General features: G+C 53.4%; 1 protein-coding gene across 4 annotated transcripts in view; it reads right to left on the minus strand.

The window, feature by feature from the left end:
- Prkar1b (protein kinase cAMP-dependent type I regulatory subunit beta) overlaps nucleotides 1–14,942 on the minus strand; it is a 121,396-nt gene that overhangs the window by 5,198 nt on the left and 101,256 nt on the right. For 3 of the 4 annotated variants that reach the window (XM_040277355.2, XM_040277356.2, XM_040277354.2), the window contains one exon: nucleotides 11,901–12,022. In XM_040277355.2, the coding sequence (XP_040133289.1) occupies nucleotides 11,901–12,022 (122 nt within the window). Of the gene's footprint in view, nucleotides 1–1,233; nucleotides 7,740–11,900; nucleotides 12,023–14,942 lie in introns of those variants that run through there. The other variant, XM_078023552.1, reaches the window with a different exon arrangement.

Below are 14,942 nucleotides of genomic sequence, written 5' to 3' on the forward strand. Positions count from 1 at the left end.
AAAAGCACATTTGCCAAAACTCTGGGTCACGTTTCTCCAAATCTCTCACTATGAAACCAGGTCACAAACCCACAGAAGACCACCTACCCCGAACACCCGGCAAGTTGTCACTCCCATTCAAACGTGAGGTGTGGATTACTGATTCTCTATTTCCCTTCACCTATTTTGGCTTTTAAAGTGTTCTACAAAATTTGCCAGGTGCAGTGGCACATGCCTGTAATCCCAGCAGCTCGGGAGGCTGAGGCAGGAGGATTGCAAGTTCAAAGCCAGGTTCAGCAACTTAGTGAGACTTTGTCCCAAAAGAAAAAATAAGAGGACTGGGGATGTGGCTCAGTGGTTAAGCACCCCAGGGTTCAATCCCCAGTACAAAAAGAAAAAATTTACAAAATTAAAAAACCATAAGAAAGAAGCAGCAAGGTTTTGGTGGGATGTACAGTGGAAGGAGAGGCTCCTGCTTTCCATTTCCATCTCACCACTGGCCTGGCCATGAGCCCCAAATGCTCAGGCTCTGAGGCCCAAGATAGCTGCTCAGATCTGTGAGCCAGGGTGGTAGGGAGTCCAGGAGGACACCCGCTGAGAGCATGGACCGACCCCCTCAGTGCATGGATGGACTTTGACCAATTATGCACCAGAGCCCTTCGGTGTACTCTTCTCGGCCCGCCTCACTGGTCAGCTGAGTGTCTGTTGAACAACGACTCTCTGCTGAGCACTGTCCTGGGGGTGGGAGCACAACGGGGAACATGGTAGATACGTCCCTACCCCCTTGGTGTCAGCCTCCCTGGGGAGGACAGTCATCATGGGCTCAGGTGCTGAGAGGGCAGGGGGAGTCAGTGTGGGGGACAATGGCAAGGTCTCACCACCAGCAATCCTGCAGCTGAGATCTGGAGAACAGGAGCCCGGCAGAGGAGCTGGGGGCCTCCCTGCACCAAGGAGGCACCATGGGGGCAGGCAGGGAAGCAGGGGATGGTAAGGATGCTGAGGAAGAACGGTGGTGGGGTCTGCTCGCTACTGTGGGGGGTGACCTGGACTCATGCCAGGCTAGGAACAAGAGCCCAAGTCCATCGCAGCCCAGAAACAGCCAACACCAGTCAGAGAAACATGTGCAACTGTGGCGATATTCCTACAAGGGGGACTCACACACATGAAAAACAGCTGAGTCTCACAGGTCCACCAAGGCAGCCCAGATCACACTGGCCCAGTCCTCCAATGTGATGTTACAGAAGAAGCACACTATTTGCTTTATGGTTGTTCTTTTGTTGTTGTTGTTTTGTTTTATTTACACTGTGGATTGAACCAGGGTACTTATCCACTGAGCCACATCCCCAGCCCTCTTTATTTATTTTTTTTTTTAGACAGGGTCTTACTTAGTGGCTTAGGGACTTGCTAAGTTGCTGAGGCTGGCCTCGAACTTGCAATCCTTCTGCCTCAGCTTCTTGAGTCTCTGGGGTTACAACATGAGCCACTGCAACTATTGGCTTTATTTAAAGAAAAAAAAATATATATATAATATTTATTTTTTAGTTGTAGTTGGACACAGTACTTTTATTTTATTTATTTATTTTCATGTGGTGCTTAGAATTGAACCCAGGGCCTCATATATGCTAGGCAAGCGCTCTACCCCTGAGCCACAACACCAGCACTAAAGAAATATATTTTAAAAGAAACTCAGTGTCAATACCATACATAGACTTGGGCCTCACTCCTTTGTAAATGAAAAGTGAAAAGAACAGCAGTGGACACAGCATGGTGCCGCATAGAGGCATCAGGGGACTGAGGCTCCCAGAGGCTTACTTCGGGCACCCACAGAACCCGTGCACACACACCCAGGGCTCCTCAACTAGAGCAGTCCCCAACTGGGCATCAGGCTGCGCAGCTGACCTGCCAGACACAGAACAACCCACACGTGTCAAAAAGGACAGAACATAACCATGGTGCAAATGCTAGAGTAACAGGGAAGGTGGGTGGACACCAAATGCTGGTTCTCTGGGTCACCACACTGGTGACAAATTTCCACCTCTAACAGAAATCCCCCAAGACCTGGGAAATTCAGACTTAAGTGAAGCCTGCAATGTTCACATACACCTTTCATTTGCCTATGTGTCTCTGTATTTAAGCCCAAGCAGAATCCTACATGTGAACACATGCACACACCCGTTTGCACGCATGGAACACTAAATCGGCCACAACTACGGAACCCTTACTAGGTGCTCTGTGATTTCCTGAGTAATGAGCCCAAGCACACACCTTCTGATGTCTGTGGAGAAGCAATCGTCACAACTACGACTTGCCACGCTCAATTGCAGCTAGCTCCCTTGCAAACAAATCCATTTTCTGCTCTCTAAGGTGGAGGCCCCAAAAAGCACATTGCGATTGTCTTGGGGCCAGCAGAGCAGTTTCTCGGTGGTTCGCTTAAGGAGCTGAGCCTCATGCCTGCAAAGGACCCTAGGCTCAGCCACCTGAGACAGGGGTGTGTGCATGTCCTGGGAATGACTGAGAAAACACACCTGGCTGGTAAGCAGCCGAGGTCAGTTTTTGTGCCAACATTTAATGGGTCTTCCGTGAGGTCTGGGGCCCTGGCAAAGGCACGGCCCAGCAGCTTCTGTGGGAAAACAGGACATTAACATAGATTCTGGCGCCAGGACTCTGAGGAAGGGAACAGGTGCCAACTCGGCACTCTCAGCCCCCTGCCTGGGGACCAGCATGCAAGACAATAAAAGCCCCATGTGGGAAGGCCCTTATTTCTGCAGAAATGTTTGCTTGGTGCTCTCTGAGGCCAGGCACAGTGCTCAGGAGTCCTGGAGATGTTTGGTGAATTGGACAGCAGAGTCAAAGGGGCTGTGGTCACTGCTGACCTGTTCCCAATGCCCTTCTGTGGCCCAGTTCCTCCCCTGCCATCTGCTCAGGAGCCAGGCCACACACAGGCCCCAGGTGGATGGGGCCATGAACAGTCCTGCTGGGTGCCAAGGTGGGGCCAGGGAGAGCAACCTGGACCAGCCCTAGAGCAGGGAGGTAGCTGGCTGCCCTCACCCACCTGGGGTCCCTGTGGCTCCAAGTCCATAGCTGCTTCCTCTCGGCGTCCTCTGCCCTCGCTGAAGCACGTGCCAGTCAGTGGCTGCTGAGAACTGCCCATTCGGCCTCCCAGGAGCCTGGAACCTGCCCCCAATCCACCCTTCCACCATCACAGACCACAACTGCCATCGGTGAGCCAGGCCTCATCTCTGCCTCACCATCTGGATGGATGGTCACAGAGGTCCCAGAAAGAGCTCTGGGTCTTTGTCGTCCATGAACAACACCTGATCTCTTTTACCAGGAGGAGACTCAAGGCTCCTCCCAAATGGGACCCGACACCATCTTGACCTCAGCTCTCCCCAGCCATGGCCTGGCTGTATTCAACCTTGCTTTGTGGGGCCTGGGCATCTCCCCACATGGCCAGGGTGCCCCCGCCCCATCACTGGACAGTGGATGCAGACTCCTTCCACAGGTTGGCGGAAGACCTCACTAGGAGGGGCAGTGCCTTCCACCTGGCTTAACACAGCCTGCCACACCCCCGCTGTCAGCCCCCCAGAACCTGGATTTGAGGGACACACCCTTTCCCTCCCCAGGGGTAGCTAGCCCAGGGCAGGTTTGGGTGGCCAGGCCCACAACCCACCTGGGGCTGACCCCTGAGTCCTGGTCCACTCCTAGACCTCAAGGTCAGGACTCAAGAGCCTTGCTCCCTGCCTCTGCCAATTTCCTTTTTCTAGGGCTGAACGGGCCTGAAAGTCCTCCATAGGCTGCCTCTGCAGTTGCTGGGCCTCCCACAAGACGGAAGAGAAAAGCAAGCATTGCACCCCAGAGGAGAACCACGCTGGGCATGGCGGTTCACACAGGGTTCCAGCAGCCGGGTGTGGTGTCTGAACACCACATCACCACAGCACCAGGGTTCTGCCAGACACTGCAGCCTGTGGCCCTGGCATGCTGGTATGTGCATGTGTGCATGTCAGTGAGTACATGGTGTGTGTGTGTCAGTGTGTGTATGAGGTGGGAAGAATTCTCACTGCACTCCAGGGCAGCGCCCCTCATTAGGAGTGTTTGCATTGTGTCCAACTGCAGGGAAGGGCAGTGGGGTGCACCAGCACCACCACATAAATCCAAGTGGACACTCAGAAGGCCAAGTTCAGAATATACCAGGACGTCCTCTACAGGTCATTGTTGGCCCTGGTGGGTGATTTCCCAGGATAAGGAGCTCAGGGGCCTGCTCACGGAGTCCCTAGAACTGTAAGGAGGGGAGCAGAGGAGCTGCCACCCAAGGCATGGAACCCACAACCTGCCGCCAGTGGCCACAGCTACCTCAGTAGCCCTGCTGTGGGTCAGACGCTACGGCTGCAATGGATGGAGGCCCACAGCTGGACTTGTCCAGAACTCCGCATCTGTTAGGATTTTCCCAGCCAAAACATCCATTGCCATGGCAACGGTCTGCGGGTGCGTCACCCCCCCCTCACTGCGGTGCCAGGAGCCGCGTCCGAGGTAATCCAGGACCTTGGAATCCAGCACACACATTCCACATCTGTCTAGTCTGGACGCCTGCATGTCGGTGGGAGGACCGGTGGGAATCAGGATCCCAAATGTCTGAAATGGGAAGCCTAGGCGTGAGGGGTCTGCCTGGTGTCTCAGAGCCAGGGATGAGGGAAACCATGCTCTGTGCTTGTTTGGGGGATATACTTTCTGTAGTGCTTCTCACATTTACAACATCAGAAAGACGACACAGGGAAGGCTTTGTCAAGAGAGCTGCCTACGTGGGGCGGGGGCCATCTCCCTTCTCTGAGCAGCACTCTGTCACCATCTTTATCCATGGTATATTTTCCTCCCGTAGATTTTTTTAAGGTTCTCATCTCTGGACGCAGAGCCCTGAGCTCAAGGCTGGCCACCTTCTGCAGCTTCTCACCAACTCCTCAGCTGCATGGAGCTCTCAGAGACCAGCCGGCCACAGGTGCCTCGATTCACACAAAAACTAGCTGAGTCTCCAGCCCAGAGCAAAGATACAGTGCACATTTGGGAAGCCAGCCTGTCACTCCAAAGCAGCGTGGCGTGGTCATCTCAGCCTGGGGCGCCAAGCTCACAGCGGCTAGAGGTTCTCCCAGCTCCCCGTGGGCTGCGGGAATAACATCCAGCCCACTGGGAAGGGGAAGTTGGGATTGTACTCAGGACAATCCAGGCACACAGGCCAGGGGGGTTTGCTCACGCTGGGATTTGAGACATGCAGCCCTTCCAGCCTCTGTGTGATGAAATTGTCCTACAATGGGAAGGGAAATGGGGTAGGCCCGTAGATCCTCTTGGTGACTATGTCCCTCTGAGCTCCTCAGGGCCCCCCAGTGAGTCTGAGGCACCAGACAGACACCTGGTGTGGTGAGCCCGAAACTCCCAAGAATCCTGATACTCTCACAGCTACCCACACCCATCTGCCAGCAAACACTTATGACAGTCCCCAGCACCAGACCCATGACCCGGAGCCAGGCATGGGAAAGCTCCTCAGCCAGCCCAGAGGAAGCTTCGCTGCTGGAGATGGCTGGTCTCGGGGCAGCAGCCAGGTTCTCCCACTTCTGGAAGATGCTGGGATCCCCCTCAGCGGATCAAGAGGAGCAGGCACTGCCCATGTTCACAACCCTTGGGGGGTGCTCCCGCCACGTGCTGAGAGCTCTGCTAGGGGTACAAGGTTCTTCCAGTGGGTCCTGGGAGGCCACAGCAAACTGCTCAGATGGCCTCACACAGAGCTCATCCCAGCACAGGAGCAAATATGGAGCTCAGGAGATCCAACAGGGAGGCTCCCTGGGGAGCCAGAGGCCAAGGGCAGGGAGGATACTGTAGACCTGGAAGCCTCCCTTCAGCTCCCCCACCACCAGTAGATTGTGGCCTTGGGACAAGATGTGACTGTTCTGCAGAGGGCATCTATCTGTTGGCACACATCCAACATCAGCATCTGCATCGAGGCCCCTTTCCTCCACCACACCTGGTGCCTTGCGTTTCTGCATGTGCTACCGCCTGCACGATCCCTTCCAGCCTCCATCTGCAAAACTTCTACTTGCACTTCAGGACCACAGTCTCCCTGCCCACCTGTGTCCTTCCATCTGTTGATTGCCTCCTCTCAACTCTGGGCTGGTTCAACTGCAGACCCTGAGCCCTGCTGATTCCTGAGCCCCCACATCACCTCGGTGTGACTGCTCACCTCTGATTCACTTCTTCCCTGAGCCCTTCTGCAGTTTACTCTCCATGCAAGACCCAGCATGATTACTCAGCAAGTAAGCATTCAACCCCCACATCGCCGCATCACACCCAGAGTAAGACAGGACATCCTGTCTCTGGCCAGAGGGTCCTCCATCACACCGCCAAGCCCGGGACTCACCCTGCAGCCACACACCCTGATAGCTCCCACCTCAGATGCAACCCCATGGCCCCTCCCAATCCCTGCCCAAGGGCCTGAGCCCCTGGATACCCATCAAGCTCATACTGTCCCAGGCCCTGCCTCACTTCCCGTCAAGCCCTCGTGTCCTCCCGTGTCACCTCACTTCCGCTACAGCAGAGACCCGGTGCGGTTTGTCTCCTGTCTGGGGCTCACATCTCTCCAGGACCATGTGTGTGGCATGGACCCACATAGCTCCCAGAGGCCTCAATCCCTCCTTCAGGCAGTAGCCCCCAGAGGGACACATAGGAACCAAAAGAATGGCACTAATAACCATAAAAGGAGCAGGGGAAAATGACACAGGAACAGTGGGTGACAAGATGCTCCAGGCATAAACATGTTCCTGAAGCCACAGGGCCACAGTGTCTGGAGCATAGCCAGCAGGCACAGGCTATGGCACAATGGCCCGGGGCAGAGCTGGACATGTGCCTGGGGCTCCTGGATGCTCCCACGTAGGAGCCTCCTTCTGTTTGCAGAGTGACCTCTGGATTTTGAACAATCTGCCTTTCGGGGAGCGTGGAGGGGGCTGGGCTCTGGTGAGTGGAGCGTTCCCAGGCCTGAGGGCGGCTGTGAAATGTGTTGTTTTGCAGTTGCTTCAACATTGTGGACATTCATAAAATTAATTTGCTAAGTGAGGAGATAAATCCAATCTAGTGTTTCTATGGCAACGCCTCCCAGGCCTCTGGCTGGGAGTGAGCTGGGGAATTTCAGCCTCAGGATTTTATGGGGAACCAGCTCTGAGCCCAGCTGCCTCCAGGCGCTCCAAGGTCTCAGGCCCAAATTGAGGAATGCACAGCGGGAACGTGAGCCCCTTCCCAAATCCTCCTCCGTTTTCCTGGAGAGCGCAGTTGGAGATGCGAATTCTGATGAAGTCACGGAGCAGCGGGACAGCCTCAGCCTCCCGCTACCTGGCGTGTCCTGGACCTAGACTGCCCTCCTTGCCAGGCCCCCATGCACCTCTCCTGGGGAAACAAGTTGAGCATGCATCTTGGCAGACAAACAGGGACAGTCCCTGTAGTTCCAATGCTATCCCTCCAGCACTGTGTCCCACCTTGAGGCTCCCTGGACCAGGGTGGCCCCAGCTTCAGAATGCAGAGACAGAAGCATGGCCTGGGAGCCACAGGGCTGGCCCTATCCACTGGTGCTGTGTCTTCGAGTCTGCACCTCCAGGTTCACACAGGCAAACTCGAAGAGGGTCAGTTCTGCCACTGTCTGTTGAGCATGTTCTCCAAGAGTACTGGGGTCAGTTGTCTGAGGGGTTGGCAGATCCATTTGCTCAGACAGCCCATGTGTGTGCGCAGAGCTGGAAGACAAGAGAGTTGCCTCTGTCTGGTGGGGAGCACCCCTGCAGAGACCCTCAGGATCATGTAAGCTAGGAATCCTGTCTTCCTGTTCCCCTTTCCCAATCACCTCCAAAAAAACTGGCTCTGTGGCAAAGCTTTGTTCCCAGGGGCCAGTTTCCTGTAGATTTGCCCACACATGGTGGAAATCAGCCCCCCAAACAACCACATCTTCTAGCAGAGCAGATAGAGGCACGCACAGGCAGTCACTGTAGTATCCCGAGGGCCTCTAAGGTCCACCCATTAGGAAGCCCAGGGGACAGAGCAAGCCTGGCAGGGGGAAAGGAAAGATTGGTGAGAGGCTCCACATTCTAGCTCTGCAGGATGAGGCCTCACCGGAAGGGTACCTGTGACCCGCCAAGGGCAGGTTTACAGAAGAACTCCACTTGGAAGTGCACACCGGCAGAAAATGTGACAACTAAGCAAGGTGAGGAGCGGCTGCCAGACAGGGTCACCCCACTCGGTGGAGGGAGGAGCCGAGGAGGCTTCTCCATGTGCTGCTCCAGAAAGACAGGGAGGCGGGGACCCCCCCCTCGCCGAAAATATCCTTGTTGCCAAGGCAACCACTTCACCTACTCTTGCAGGGTTGCAGGAAGTGGCCTTGGTTACACTCCAAAGGCCACAATTTTGTTGCGGTGAAGAAGCCCAGTCAGTGGGGCATTCTTGACAACCCAGAAGACACTCCCAGAAGCAGCCATGGTCCCCACTACTTAGTTGCCTTCTTGGAGACCTCTTTGTAGGTCCCTCCGAGGCTGCTAGAGCATTGCAGAACACCACGGGCAGAATCTCACAGGTCAACCAGAGGCAGAGGGAGAGGGCAGTGGGCAGGAAATGTAGGGAGCTGTGCTTGTGAGATGCTGCTGCTCTTGGATGTGGAGTCTGAGGTACCAGGTGTCCATGTGCCAGCTCAAGCCCACCCTGTGTGCTGGGCAGATGGGGAACCCCCCTGCTCTTCTCTCAGAGGAGACTTGGAGGGGCCTCTAGAAAGACATAGTTGATTATATAAGGACCCTTCCCAAACCCTGGCACAGCCTAACCTCCCCGCACCATGATTAAGGACATATAGTTTCAGTGACGGCCTCTTATTGTTTCCAGAGCCGATTTCCTTTGTGTCCTGTGAAGACACATTCACACACTCGGTGACTCCAACCTGTGACACACACTTGTATGATATTTCTGCATGGGGTCTTGGGCTCAGCTGGAGAGTCTTCAGCCACAGGGTATAAAGGATGATTGTCTGCCGTAGTCAGAGTCACTCGCTTCCTGTCTCAAGGCCATTCAAACTGAGGCTGCAAACTCTGAAGACCCAGGTACTGTGGAGACCACTGACCAGAAGAGAGGGCCCAAGGGGATGGAGATGGGTTGGGAAGCCCTTTCTAAGGGGTGTCTGTCTCTCAGACAAGGATGAGTCCAGCATGGCCAGATAAAGACTTCTAAAGAGATGACAGACCTAGACTTTTGTAAGAAATCTGATTTTAAGATATCAACAACGAATTCAAATGTCTAACCAAGCACCATGCTGGTCAAGTGCAAATCTGCCCCTGGGCCAGGTTCAGCCTATAAACACCAGTTTCTTATCAGAGGATGCAAATAGAGACATTTGTGGCTTCCCTCACACTGTCCTCTTCCCATGGCAGAGGGGCCAGCAGAGCATCCTAGTGCCTAGGCAAGGACAGTGTGACCCCAGAGAGCTGTTCTGTCTCACCACCCAGGAGCTGGGCTGAGCGGCTCTCTCTCAGGAGGCTGTACCAAGCAGTAGCTGGGCTGGGCGACCACCATAGAGCATGCCTTGTGGCTGTTGGCACTGGGCACTCAGGACTGCTGTGGGCAGAGTCCTGTGACCCCAGAGCATGGCTGCTGGACCCCAAGAAGAGGGTCCCAAGAACCAGCCTGAGAGGCTGTGGATGGGCAAGCTTCTTGTGCCCCAGCCTAAATGCCTTGCCCAGGCCATTCCTGTTACATCCCATGGGACAATTCCAGATACACAGAGAGGGAACCAAGTGCACTTTTCTATGGGAAATAACAGCCAAGAACAGAAGCCATCTTTAATATTTCAAAATTTGGGGGTGAGGGTGGAAAGCTAATGGCTAAGCACAAATCTTCATTTATTAACTGGAAGAGGTTGGGTCCCTGAAGACACCCTGAATAAGGTCACACCATGGCCACAAATGCAGAGACAGAGCACTCATGGAACATCATGGGGGGCAGGACATGGCTTCAGGCAGTTGGCCAGTGGGAAAAGAAGTGACCGTCTGGTGGCAGAGGGTCACTGGACAACTCATGCAGGTGATAGGTAGAGCCTCCGCAAGCCCTCAGTGAGGACGCCACTCATTGTCCTCTGTGTTACTCAATGACTGAAGGTTACAAGTGATTTTCTGCTGGACTGTTTTTGAAATGGCTATGCTTGCCCCAGGTCCCTGCCACAGTGAAACAGTGGCCTCAGAGAAGTCCCGCATGGAACGGCCACTCACCCCAGTAGAGGTGACAAAGCGCCGGCCTCTGCCTACGCAGGGCAGGGACACACTTAGGGAAGGCGGGTGTGAACCTGTGGGATCCCGTGGGTGCTGGAGTGAGAATAGGGCCCACTTCCCTCGCCGGACTGTTGACCGGAGGCTGCCCTCAATGCCGACCAGAGCCATAATTTGCTCTGCCTGTGGTTTTATTCTTTCCTCCTCTTTTCTTTTTAAAGAAACTTTGTTGTCAAATGAGTCCCCTACCCTAAGGACTGAGGACCTCCTGAGGATTGTCCCCTGGGAACCCTCCAGGAGCCCTTCTGCAGCTCTCCAGGGAATGAGATGAAGGCCAGCCTCATTGGCTCGTGTTCCGCCAGCACCCTGGCCCACGTCCATAACGTTGAGCTCTGCAGGGGTCACTGGCCCTCTGAGACCCATCCAGGGGCCTCACTCCAAAAGAGAAAAAGCGTCCAGGTCTCTGCCTCATGGCCTGTTCCACAGAGCACGTGAGTGTCCCCACACAGGGTCCCACATCTTTAACACTGCAAGTGAATTTTGCTTCTGCTTATTTCAAACCAAGAACCTGACTCCTGAGTTTGGGCATATTGGCCGAACATCCAGGGGGTTGAGCTCTCTGCTCACATCCATTTCCTCTCAACAGCCCCACAGTAACAATACTGGCCATGCAAACTCGTGCATGAGTCCTGCTCTTCTCTGGAGGGCTGGAGAATGGGCAAGAGAGAATGTGAGCAGGGGCTTCCTCTCGCCTCGAGGACCAGGAAGTAGGACTCGAGACAGGAGTACCAGGCTCTGCACACTCGGGAAAGTTCTCCATGGGTGAGAAGGTGCATTCACCCCTGCCAGGGTTGGGGCTTCCTCCAGGGTAGACTGCAGCCCCAGGGTCAATGCACTGGCCAGCTCTGGGCAACTCACCCACATTAGTGCACCCACATGAGGGCGTCCCCCTGTGGGGACAGGCACCTCAAATTAGGAGCTAGAATTCCCAGGGTCATCCCCCAGCAGACGTTCATGTACAAGCCGCTTGTCTCACAGATCCTCTCCTCATAACAGTGGTACACCCAATCCCAGGCAGCTTCCAAGATGGTGGCCACAGATTCCAGCCCCCGTATGTCCCAGGGGCTCTGAGGAACCAGCGGGCTGCTTGTCCCGCTGAGGGTACTGTGCGGGCCATGGTCAAAGTGTCTCGTACACTTCAGGCAGAGAAACTCATCATGTCCTTCTTAAAATAACTTTAAATCTGGGGATCATTGTAGATTCATGTGCAATTGTGAGAAATCATTCAGAGATCTGGTGCACCCCGAACATATGCAGGTCCCCCAGCAGTAATGTGTTGTGAAGCTGTATGTAGACCACAGGCCACACCAGGGCTTGACAGGGACATGCTCCACCCATCTCGCTCTGGCTCCCCAACTCAACCTGCGCTGTGTGCATGCTTCGTGCAGTGTGATTCACACATGTGGGTCTTGGTCTCCACCACCATTCTTGAGAGACACACCTATGTCTGTAGCAGGCACACGAGGCCATCATCCCACCAGCTCCAAGTAGACTTTGGTGTGGGGAGGACTTGGGGGTCAGAGCAGGATAAATTCCAGGACACTCAGGCAGCTCTGTGACTGACACAGTGCCCTTGAGGTACCAAGCAGGACTCACCTCCGTGATGATGTAGAAGCCATCCCCGGGTTCCCCTTGGACCACGATTTTCTCCCCATCTTCAAACTGCACAGGCTCCAAGGCATCGGCCACAGTCAGGCGCTCCCACTTCTCCAGGGACTCTGTAGAGGACAATAAGGTGTCAAGGCTGCCCCTCACCACAGCAGCTGCTCTCCTCAGGATGTGGCTCAGGAAACTCCCCTGGTCTAGTTAGTGAACTGAGTCACAGACGAAGGGGAGAGCAGAAAGCCAGCTCCAAGGTGCTTCTGCATGTGGGACCTGGACATCTTGCTTTTACGGGGGATTCATGTGCACACAGCTCACACCCCACCTTCGGCCAGGAGATGCAATTTGAAAATACTCACAGCCAACCACATCTTGTAAATAACATGCAGGGCAAACTGAGCCTAAGTTAACTTAGTATGAAAATGCTTTTACTTTTCGCCCAAAGATCAAGGCTCCCTATATTTTTGCGAACAATGGAGTCACGGCTGAACCCTACAGCTACTAAGCAGCTGAGAATAATTCAGAGTGGTCAAAACAGCACCATCCATTGTGGGCTGATCAAAGACCCTGGCACAAATTCTACAACGTCCAAGAAGAGCAGCCTTCCACTATTTTAGGCCAAAACTCCTAACTCCAATGCCAAGTTTATCTTTAAACATTTGCAAACGCAACAGCGCTTTCCACCCTTCTCACACCATCCCTTCCTGACATTATCCATCCCTAACACCCAGAAGGAAGAAAAGAATAATAACGTGAGACTTTTATAAGAAAATCACAATCGCCTGATTAACTATTTCTTTTTTGGCGAGAGAAATTGGCCTATACTTAGATGCTATCTATGTAGGTCAGCTGCTAAAAATGAAAAATAAAAGCATTTATTTTAGATCTAGGTTGGCAGGGGTTTCTCTCCCCAGGATCTGCCCGTGCCACACATTGCAAAGCTTATGGCTGTCCACTAACCCCAAGACCACAGGAAGCCATGCAGGGCTCAGGCTGCCAAAAGTGCTCCAGCCAGGGAGTATAGCCCTAAGTTGGTGAGACCAGAAGCTGTTGAGACAGGGATGTGCCCTACAGGCCACACACCACATGCCTGTGACTACAGACTTTGGAGTGAGATTATAGCTTGTGTTCAGGAGGAAGCGGATGCAGAAAGGGACTGTGTGGGAGTATGGCAGGTTTGGTTTACTGGTGTCCTCACGAAGGCCGTGATAAGTCGCTTTCAGTTCTGAAATCAGTTGCTTGACAGTTCACCTCCACCTGTTTGATTAGCAGATTTTTTTTTTCCATGACATTTGAAACCTACAATAATCTGAGGTCTGGGAATTGCGATCTGGAGCAAGCTCTGTCTCCCAACAATTTAAATCTTGGTTAAAAACTGTCAGAGGAAACCGTAAGCGACATGGCAATTTCTTGGCCCCAAGGTTTTTTTCTTTTTGTTTTTTGTTTGTCTTTTTTTAACATCTTAAAGCTCTGAGGCGATTCATGAAACACAAGACATTTGTTCGTTGTCATTGCTGTTTTAAACTACAATTTAGGATCCTTGTCCCTTGAGACACAGGGTGCTAATAGTCAACCCTGCATAGGAAAACACGGTGCTCGGGCTATAGGAGTCTGATGGTCCCTTTTTTTTTTTTTTTAATTTTTTTAGATGTTGATGGACCTTTATTTTATTTATTTATTTATATGCAGTTCTGAGAATCAAACCCAATGCCTCACACATGCTAGGCAAGTGCTCTACCACTGAGCCACAACCCCAGTCCACATTTGATGGTCCCTTCTGATCATGTATGCAGAAAAATGCAAGCGAGTGTCCAGGAGGTACTCCAGCCAGGTCAGCCTGTCGCCCAGCTGCACAAAGGAGGTGGGTGCTCAGGCCCCACCCAAAGGGGCCTGCAGCACAGAAGTCCCCAAAAGCGACTCAGTGGCCTTCACCACCCCTGCCAGCTGGGCAGGGCTGGGAAGTCTCCCACACTGGGTTGGCCTCATGTTTTCATGAGGAGAGGCTGGAAATGGAGGCCCCCGGTGTACTTACTTTCCTGCATATCTCAGTGGTGGGGTAGGGGCTGCCCTGTCCATAGCAACAGTCTCCACCCAAGCTGAGGGCAGACGGGCACATCTTGTAAATAACATGCAGAGCAAACTGAGCCTAAGTTCACTTAAGTATGAAAATGCTTTTACTTTTCGCCCAAAGATCAAGGCTGCCTATATTTTTTTGCAAACAATGTAGTCACGGCTGAACCCTGCAGCTACTAAGCAGCTGAGAATAATTCAGTGTGGTCAAAATAGCACCATCCATTGCGGGCTGCAACGGCCAGCTGCCTCCTAAAGCCAGTCGCCACACAATGTCCACAGGCCACGTTTGGAGGCCATGTGTGGCTTGTGGTGACCAAGCAGAAGAGGGGACCAGAGTCTTATAGTTGTTCACCCAGGGCCCTGGAGGAGCCAGTCACACTTGTATGCTTTGCATTCATTAAAGGAAACGGGATGAGTGGGCATGGCCAGACGGGTGCCCAGAGTCCACAGGCGTCTAAATGCCCAAGACATTCAAGGGAAGAAATCAGTTCCAGTCGGGATGCCTATACTAGGCTGAAGTCCTGGGGTGGTCAGCAGGATCTCCAGGAAGGCAGAAAGGGGCCTGTGTTTGGCTGGATGCCACCCTGCAGCCATGGGCTTGAATGATTATCAGTAAATGAGTGACAATGGTCCAGGTGGCTACGCCAGCCCCTGTTCAAAGGTAAGGAAACCCAAAGGCAAAGGACAAGAAAGTCCCTGGTTTCTCTTTTGCATGAGAATAAAATGTCCCTTTCTCGGCCCCTAAAAAAATCTTAGGGGTCAACTCAGGAGAGTGCTTTTTCTTTTTCCAGGTATGACATGTTTAAAAAGCCACAGGAAAGAAGCCAGACAAGGAAGGCCACATGGGAGATCCCACTCAAATGAAAGGTCAGAATAGGAAAGTCCACAGAGATAGGCAGGGGACCCATGTGGCAAGGGCAGGAGGGGTCAGGGAGGGCACTAACGGGGACAGATTTCTGCTCA

This window comes from Ictidomys tridecemlineatus, chromosome 10 (assembly GCF_052094955.1).
Source record: "Ictidomys tridecemlineatus isolate mIctTri1 chromosome 10, mIctTri1.hap1, whole genome shotgun sequence".
NCBI classification, from domain to species: domain Eukaryota; kingdom Metazoa; phylum Chordata; class Mammalia; order Rodentia; family Sciuridae; genus Ictidomys; species Ictidomys tridecemlineatus.